General features: G+C 59.7%; 1 protein-coding gene across 1 annotated transcript in view; it reads left to right on the plus strand.

The window, feature by feature from the left end:
* ITPR3 (inositol 1,4,5-trisphosphate receptor, type 3) overlaps positions 1-8,812 on the plus strand; it is a 36,128-nt gene that overhangs the window by 3,783 nt on the left and 23,533 nt on the right. The window contains exons 4-12 of the mRNA XM_009888311.1: positions 1,344-1,465; positions 4,630-4,716; positions 4,911-5,069; positions 5,192-5,290; positions 5,415-5,498; positions 6,469-6,615; positions 6,978-7,073; positions 8,303-8,353; positions 8,617-8,624. Of these exons, the coding sequence (XP_009886613.1) occupies positions 1,344-1,465; positions 4,630-4,716; positions 4,911-5,069; positions 5,192-5,290; positions 5,415-5,498; positions 6,469-6,615; positions 6,978-7,073; positions 8,303-8,353; positions 8,617-8,624 (853 nt within the window). The remainder of the gene's footprint in view (positions 1-1,343; positions 1,466-4,629; positions 4,717-4,910; positions 5,070-5,191; positions 5,291-5,414; positions 5,499-6,468; positions 6,616-6,977; positions 7,074-8,302; positions 8,354-8,616; positions 8,625-8,812) is intronic.

Genomic DNA, 8,812 nt, shown 5'->3' on the forward strand with positions numbered 1-8,812 from the left:
TTTAATGAAAACGATTTCGGGTGCTGCAGGTGGGTGGGGGGTTTGGGTAGCGCTGGGGGGAAGGGGGGGGGCAGTGGGAGAAGGCAGCCCGGCGTTGCGGCAGCTGAAACGGGGCGCCCGGTGAAAAACCCAGCGTCACGGCCTCCTTGGCACGGGATGTGCCATTAGCAAACAGACCTGTAAAACGAAATGTGAAACTTGGCCTCCTCCCAGCAGCCCGAGCCGGTGAGAACTGTGCTCTGCGCTTGTTTGTTCGTCACTCCCAGGTAAATAAATACGTGCTTGCCAGCCGCTCGGGACCGGGGCCAGAGATGGAAGTGATTTTTATTTTTTTTTTCTTTTCTTTTTGTCTCTGAAGTTTCTGGGCTGCTATTTCAGGCGTAATTAGGGCGATCCGGGCTGCAGAGCCCTTCCTGCCTTCGCCCCGTACAGCTTCCAGCCCTGAATGAGGGTTGGGGAGATGTAAGTGCCTCCTCCTCTCCGGACATCTCTCGTGCTTCGCTTCCCAAAGCCTGGACCTGGGTGGGCTGCACTTCCCACCCCCCATCCCGGCCACAGCAGCCTGGGCATAAAACAGGCAAATTGGGGCAATCTGCAGAGCACAGCTACGCTGCGAGCGTTTGGGAGAGCTGGGATGCAAACCTATGCCCTTCGGGTCTCCAAAATGTTTCTTTTAAGACTTGAAATGCAGCTGTTGACATACAGATTTTTAGGAGGGGTTTGCTCATCGCTTCCAGCACCGGTAATTGCGGCTCCTCGTGAGCAGTGACGGGAGAACAGCAGCGTGTCTGCGAAACCAGCGTGTCCCGATGGCACGGGCGCCGCGGGGCAGCAGCCTGCGGTCCTGCTGGCTCAGCGTGTCCCATGGGCAGGGTAACGAGGGGGATGCGGAGATGTCCGCTCGTGTCTCGGCCTCGCGGCGGCCGTGTCCTGCTGCCTGCTCTCCTTCCCGGCAGGATCCTCTCCTCGTTTAGGTACAGCTGGGCTTCATCAGTACTTTTTCTTTCCCTGAAGTTTTCCTTCCCAAATTGCACAGCCATTTCCAATGGGAACACTTCTAATCGCGAGTCCAAGAAGTGGAGTCACTCCTGGACTCATTATTTGCTGTGATTTGAAACTAATCCACCAACAAATACAAGGTGACGTGACCCTCCACCAGTCCCGGCCAGGTCTCCCTTGGACCCCCAGCAGCAGATGGGTTGGTTGTGGGTTAGGAGGACCATCTGCCAGTGATGCTGCTGGGACGGGAGCAGTGTCCCGGAGTGCCCCTCAGTGACGATGGCCCTGTTGGCTGGTGGCCGGGGGGCTGCTGCAGCCTCATGTTTGTCTTCCTCTCCTCCCAGATTGCCTCTTCAAAGTATGTCCCATGAACCGCTACTCTGCCCAGAAGCAGTACTGGAAGGCCAAGCAAACCAAGCAGGACAAGGAGAAGATCGCGGACGTGGTGCTGCTGCAGAAACTCCAGGTGAGGGGGGGGTCCCTGGGGCGGGGAGGGGGCGTACGGGACCGTCTTCCCCGGGGCAGACAGTCCCCATGAGTTGGTTGGGTGATGATGCCTGAACCTCTCACCGTGCAAATCCTGATACGTTTTGCTTCCCAGAAGACAGCCGGCGTGCAGGCTGCCCTGGGTTTTGCTGTCCTCAGGGTGTCCCTCTGCTCAGCTCTGTTGTCCCCCGTCCCACTGCTGTCCCCTCCCCATGGACCATTAGCCACAGCCACCTTTTCTAGAGGAACGGCTCCTGTAGCCCTCAGCTCTTAATTAATCATGGCATGCGGTCTCTAATAAGGGGGTTGAGATGGGACCTCTGGGAAGTCCTTTGCGCCGGCGCCTGCAGGACGGAGGGTTGTGGTCCCCGGATGGACTGGCCCCCGGGGATGGGCGCTGCACCCTGGGTTCCCCTTCTTGGGAGATGCTCTTATCTGCCCTCTGACGTGAGAGGCGATTGAACCGTGGATCCTGCCACAGGCTCCCGATGGAGCTGCCATGCCGTGCCCGCACGCGTGCCCTCGGCGCAGCGGGGAGCCCTGGGCAGCGTGGCATGGCCAGGCTTGGTCCACGCCGTGATGGTACAGGGTGAATACAGCAGCAACTGGGGAGCCACAGTTGATTTTATTGCTCCCGGTGCAATGGAGATGTCGCAGGGAAGACCTGCAGAGATGGAGCTGAGGAGGTGGGAAGAGGAAGGGAGAGCTGCAGTGCTGCTTTTGGGATGAGAGGTGATGCCCACTTGCATCTCCACCCTCGCCGCCGTGCCCGGCCTTTGCTGTCCCAGCCCTTGTGATGCTCCTTGTGCGGAGGAGCCCATGGCAGAGCAGGGAGAGATGCTCCGTGAGTGCAGCCCCGCACCCCCGGCAGCACCCAGGGGTGCCTGGTGCGGAGGAGGGAGCCGCCGCGGCTCGGACCTGCTCCAAAGGGCTGGGGAAGAGAAAGGCTCCTGTTGACTTCCATGAGGTTTGGAAAAGACCCATGTTAAACATTGCATAATCGCCTCAGACAGCTGGCGAGGCCCCGAGGATGATTCATAAAACCGAAGCTCAGGAGGGATTCATTAAATCATCTCGTCAGGCTTGAAGCCCAGCCCCACAGGTCCCCCAGTTCTGCCCGTGCGGAGCGAGGGCTGGTGCGATGTCCGGACAGGGCGTCCCAGCTCGGTTCGGAGATGCCGGGACAGGGTCGGCGCCTCCTGCCACGTCCAGCCGTACGTGGTCACCGGCATATGGAAACACTATTTTCCTGCTCCGGTTAGACTGTAACTTGTAATGTCGACAGCTGTACTGGCCACGACTGGACGGAGAGGCTCATTTCTGAGCCTGATTGATTGCACCTTGGTTAAGATTTGTCTTAAAGAGATTCTGTCATTTCCTTGCTCTTTTCCGCTGCTCCCAGTGTTGCCCTTTTGGCAAATGCTCCGGCGCATCCGGAGCAGAGCGCTGGAGGAGCCCGGGCAGGGAGGGAGCTCTCTGTAAAGCACTGCCCGTGCTGCCGCGAAGCCCCTGGATGTCCCGGCAGGACGCTGGACTCCAGGCTGTGATTTATTAGTGTCTCCCACAGGCTGAAAACATCTTCCAACTCACGGAGATAATTTCCTGAAGCAGAAGCAGCGCGGCTCTCCAGCAGAGAAACCCTGCCTGGCTCTCCGCGATGCCCGCGGTTGCCTTTCCGAGCTCGTGCTCTTCCACTGGTGTTTTTAGAGGGTTTAAGGCTCGGTGTTTTCTGGGCTGACTAATTGTAGGTGCAGCCAGACGCAGTGCAGACACGCCGTGGAGGCTTTCCTCCCGCTCTGCTCGTGCCTCCTCATCCTCCCTGCGCCCTCCCGGGCTGCTCACCCCCCTGTGCGTGTCCCTCACACCCCATCCCACCATGGCTTGGGGACAGACCCTGTCTCATCCAAGAGACAGACTGGGAACATCAGCCCCCGTGGGCTTGTGTGCTCGGGGCAGGCGGTTCCCATTCCCGGCCCCGCAGGCTTTCGGCAAGGGAGGAGCTCAGATCTGGACGCAGATTTAGGACACGCCGCGGTGCCGGATCTATTGTGGGAGCCGTGTTGCTCCATGGGGTGGTTGTTCAACTCCCCGCTCCGCATCAGTGCGGGCTTTCTTGGCAGCGGGTTTGTTTTCCTGATGGCAGCACCCGGGGGGCTCACGTCTCCGGGTGGCACCCAGGGCTGCGTGGGGACGGAGAGGGAACTAAAGTGGTGGCAACATTCAAAAGAGCAAAGGGTTTGTACCGCCACAACGTGTGCCAGGCGTGTTCACAGCGCCGTCATCGCCTGCTTGGGCACTCACAGACCGGCTGCCTCATCCTCCCAGTGCGGAGCTGTGATTCCAGCTGTGTTTCCCAGTTCTTCTGCCCTCGAGTGAAAAGGGGGCGAAAGCAGGATTGGAAAGGATAGATGCTCTCCCAGCTCCATCCCTCACCGCTGTTTGCCATCCCAGCTGTGGGGGAACATCGGGCTGGCGCCGGGGCTGTTGGCACACCCTCGCCGTTCCCAGACAGATCCGCTGCGGGAGCAAGTTCCTGCCTCGCTCCACGTATGTCAACATCGCTCCGCCGACTGTCGGAGCCACCGGGAGGAAAATGTCTGTGGTTTTGGAGAGAGGGGCTGCAAGTGGTGCTGAGCAATTCACTCCCGAGGCGTCTTGCCCGGTAGGGACCCATCCTGCCACGTCTGCAGCAGCAGGTCTGGACCCGCAGCCGCCTCCGGGCACGGCGCTGCCGGCACGGCGCCTTTTGGTTTTTGGTCTCGGTGTTGTTGGGAGCCCCCAGTCCCCACAGCCCTGCTGCAGCGGAGCTGAGATGGGTGCATCACCCGAGCACCGAGTCCCCTTTTACTGCTGCCCTGCAAGACCTGCCGGGGCTTTTGGGGTTATTTCAGTGCCATTTTGCCCCTGTCCAAATTTTTAAGTCCTTGGTTTAAAGCTCAGGGCCACACCGGGGTCCCCGGCTGAGCTGTCGGACGCTATTATAGCTGTGGCCCATGTTGTGTTGGGGACAGAGGGATGCTGATGCTGCATCCCAGCCGGTCCCGTCCTCCCCATAGCAGAGGGTGCAGGTGACCCCTCTGGGGTTCGCTCCCGGGGAGCGAGGAGAGTGCTGCTACACTCGGCTCTTCTCCTTTTGGTGTTCAGCATGCGGCCCAGATGGAGCAGAAGCAGAACGAAACGGAGAACAAGAAAGTGCATGGGGACGTGGTGAAATACGGCAGCGTCATACAGGTATGGACGGGCGCTCGCTCTCCCCTCCTCTGCGCTCGGCCGATGGGTTTTCGGGGAGATGCACAGATCCAGCACGTGCGAGTCAGGCAGCTGCTGGGAAGGGGCTGGTGGCATCGCTCCTGGGTATGACCAGCCCTGGGGACCTTGAGGGGCTGTACCACCACCGCAGCTCACCCCGGAGTTTGCCTTTCCAGCTCCTCCACATGAAGAGCAACAAGTACCTGACGGTGAACAAGCGGCTGCCGGCCCTGCTGGAGAAAAACGCCATGCGGGTGACGCTGGATGCCACTGGCAACGAAGGATCCTGGCTCTTCATCCAGCCCTTCTGGAAGCTGAGGAGCAATGGAGATAACGTGAGCGTGGGGCCAAAAAAGTCCCCAAAGGAAGATGCGCAGAAAGCACCGTGTGTGCCACCAGCCCCTGCCGGGCGCCCCGGCCTCATCCTCCCTCTCCCCTTTGCCGTTTCGCTCCCCAGGTAGTCGTGGGAGACAAAGTCATCCTGAACCCCGTCAACGCCGGGCAGCCGCTGCACGCCAGCAACTACGAGCTTGCTGACAACGCCGGCTGCAAGGAGGTACGGGGTGGCTGGGCTGCATGTGTGGGGTCGGACTTTTGGGGTTCGCCTGTTGTTTTTTTTCCTTTTTCTTCCTTTTTTTCCTGTGTCCCAGGGGTCGTGACTGTGCTCTCTTGCTCCTTAGGTGAACTCAGTCAATTGTAACACCAGCTGGAAAATCAACCTTTTCATGCAGTTCTGCGACCACATGGAGGAAGTGCTGAAAGGGGTAAGGAAGGAGGTTCGGCCGCCGCCGGCCGCCCGGGACGCGGTGGGCTCTGGGGACCCGGCCCCGGTCCCCTGTGGGGGCAGGACGTGTGAACGGCCGTTTGGCTGTGTGACAAGGGCAGAGGAAAGAGATCCTGCCTCGAGGACCTTAATTTCTAGGAGCATTCATCACTTGGAGAACTTAACAGCAAGCTAGAGTTGGATATTTTAGTGTCTCCTGGCAGCAGGTACCCAGAGGGGGCATGAAATTACCCTCCGCCTTATTGTATTGATTTGGCTTTTGAGGACAATACGAGGCACACGTAGCGCCAGCAGTGGCTTCTAGCTGCGAGGATGATTTTCGGCTGTTTAGCCGTGCGGCAGGGCTGGCTGTTGCCTGGGAAAGGAACTTTCCCTGCGGAGCTATTGTTCGGGGCTGAGGTCCTCCAGGAAGCAGCTGGATGGATATTGATTGTTATGATCTTACAGACCCTCGTCCCCAGGCGCCACGCTTATCCCCGGCTTCCCGCATCCATTGCATCCTCCTCCCCGGAGCGTTAATGCCTTAAACACATTGGTGAGCGGAGCCTCTGCTCACTCCAGGGGTGTAAAGTGGGGGGTTTGTACCCCTTCTGCAGCCCGGGGAGGGGAAGCAGAGAGAAGTGACTTGCCTTAGTAAACGGAGTGATGGCATCGCGGAGCGCAGGGTGCCCCGTGCCCACGCAAGGTGCCCTTCCCTGGGTTCGGAGGAGCATTTGTGCTGCTAGAGGCAGGTTTTGGCATGGCTGAGGTAGGTAGGATTGGAAGAGCTGATGGTGCCCTGCGATGCCCGGGCTCCCACGGTCCTGCCGTGCCATGTCTGGGAGCTGTGCTCTGCTCTGGACCACATACAGGGGATCCCATGCCCTTGCAGGGCTGGGGGGTCACAGGAGGGGATACGCGGCTCGTAGGAGAGCCATGTCCCTGGGTCTCACCATCATGTTCTGGTCCAGGGGGACGTGGTGAGGCTGTTCCATGCCGAGCAGGAGAAGTTTCTCACCTGTGACGAGTACAAAGGCAAGCTGCACGTCTTCCTCCGCACCACCCTGAGGCAGTCGGCAACCTCGGCCACCAGCTCCAACGCCCTGTGGGAGGTGGAGGTGAGCAGGGAGGGGATGGAGCACGTGTCTGTGGGTTTTCGGGGGACCTCCGTGGGCTGCTGTGCTTTCACTGGGAGGGGGGGCTGGTAGAAGCAGGGGTTATTTCTATACGTTTCCACCTCTGGTAACCAGCTAAGCCTTGAGCTCCCTGAGAGATCTGGGAACCGCAGCTGCCCATGGACGGGTGCTGGTGTCTGTCTGAGCTCCGCACGCCCAGTGTACCTGCTCGTGGCCACCTCTGAGAGAGGACGGGGCTTTAGCACCAGTGTGTTTACCCGGGAGGGGGCAGGAACAGCATCCCTGTTCCCATTCCCTTCCCAGCCCCACGCACCGCTGGCTGAGCTCTCCTCTGCTTCTCCCAGGTGGTCCACCATGACCCATGTCGAGGGGGAGCCGGCCACTGGAACGGCTTGTACCGCTTCAAGCACCTTGCCACGGGCAACTACCTGGCAGCAGAGGTAAGGAGGCGAGCAGAGGGACGCAGAAACCCGCCCTGCCCGCGAGAGGCTGGTACCATCCCGAGGAAAGGCAGTGCCCACCTCCCTTAGAGTGGCGATGCCCGGCATTGCCTCTGGCCCCGCTCCGGTTCGCTTTGGGAACCGTCCTGCCCTGGGTCCTCCGCGGCTCCTCCTCGCTCGCAGGAGGTGTTGGCACCGGGGCTGTGAGCATCACCGCCATCTCCTTGTTCGCAGGGCTAGGCTTTCCCCCCTAAAATCCCCCACCCCACGGTGCAGGGGTTCGCTTGCCAAAATTGCTGTTCCTGGCTCCCTCCTCTTCTGGCTGGAGGGAGAGGAGGGGGTGGGTCGGGTTTTTCCTCTATTTCTTCACTCTGGGCCATGCGACTGTGCTGGCATAACCACCATCAATGGAAGCAGGAGATAGTTCATCTCCTGCTGTGTTTAACTCTTCCCCATCAGGTTTTGCCCATCCTCATCCTCTGGTCCACAGCAGCATCCAGAGCTGTCCTTGCCTGGGGAGAGTGTGGGCAAAATCTGGGCCTGGAAACACCATCTGCCAATTTTTTATTATTTTTTGGGGGCTCCTATTTAAGGCCAACTCAAGGCCTCCTGATAGAGGCACAAAGAGTTTTCCATGCTTAGATAATGTGGTTTATATGACACTAATTAGCTGCCACTACCAAGGGAAAGACAGAGTTACACCCTGCTGCCAGGGGAGCAGGGACGTACCGGGGGGTCTCAGTGCTCCTTAGCTGATGAAGACAACCAAAGGCAGCCCCCGGCGTCCCTTCCACCACTGCAGGATGGAAACCGGCAAATACCGGGGCTCTGAAATGGCTGCTTTAAACCAAAAAGACACTCAGGTGACATCTTCTGCAGAGGAAAGAAGATCGCAGAGCGATCCCCATCCTGGGCTGGTGCTGCCCATCTTGTGTTGCTCACCGAGACCTCAGCGTGGGGCCTCGAGGGATTGACAGCAAGAGCTCGTCTTGCTGCAGCGCAGAGCCCCGGGTCCGCTCCCCAGAGCTCACCCCCTCCCGCTCCTCGGGGACGGAGCGCTGCGCTCTGGGTACGGGTCGCCTCCTCCAGCCCCAGCTGGGCAGGTGTCCTCTCTCTGCGACGCGCTCGAGGAAGGCAGGAGTAGAGATAACACCCCACGCTCAGGGTTTGTGGAGGGACCGAGCGGGAGGACTGATAGCTGTCTTTCATCTCCCTCTTTAACTTTTCAGGAAAACCCAAGTTATAAAGGAGACGTGGCTGAGCCCAAAGCAGCGCCCACGGTGAGCTGTGTGCAGCCCCGCTAGCAGAAATGCTGCTGCCGCTGCCTGAAATCACGCCGTCTCTTAGATTCTGCCTGAAAGCAGGGAAATGCCCCGAAACAGAGCCTGCTGTGGGGACGGTGCCCGCGCTGTGCCGCCGTGCCCCGCTTGGTGCCGAGGCTGCGGCCGGAGGCTGTCCCGCTGCCCAGCAGAGCATCCCCGCGCTCTAGAGTAGCATCCCTACATCCCGCTTGCGAGAGGCCCTTTGCCGAAATCTCTTGGAGGGGTCCCGGTGCATGTTGGATCCCCAGACCACGGGGAAGTGCTGGTAGAAGAGAGATTTGGACTTTTCAGGGTTTTGGTGTTTTTTCCTCTTTGCTGTCGGTGAGATTTGGAGAAGGGGTGGCCTCGTAGCTCAGGTGCATCCCGCCGCGCTTGTGCTCTTGCAGCTCCTCCTGCGGCTCTGCGCTGCGAGGCTCA

The sequence above is a fragment of the Charadrius vociferus genome, unplaced genomic scaffold (assembly GCF_000708025.1).
Source record: "Charadrius vociferus isolate BGI_N301 unplaced genomic scaffold, ASM70802v2 scaffold266, whole genome shotgun sequence".
NCBI lineage: Eukaryota > Metazoa > Chordata > Aves > Charadriiformes > Charadriidae > Charadrius > Charadrius vociferus.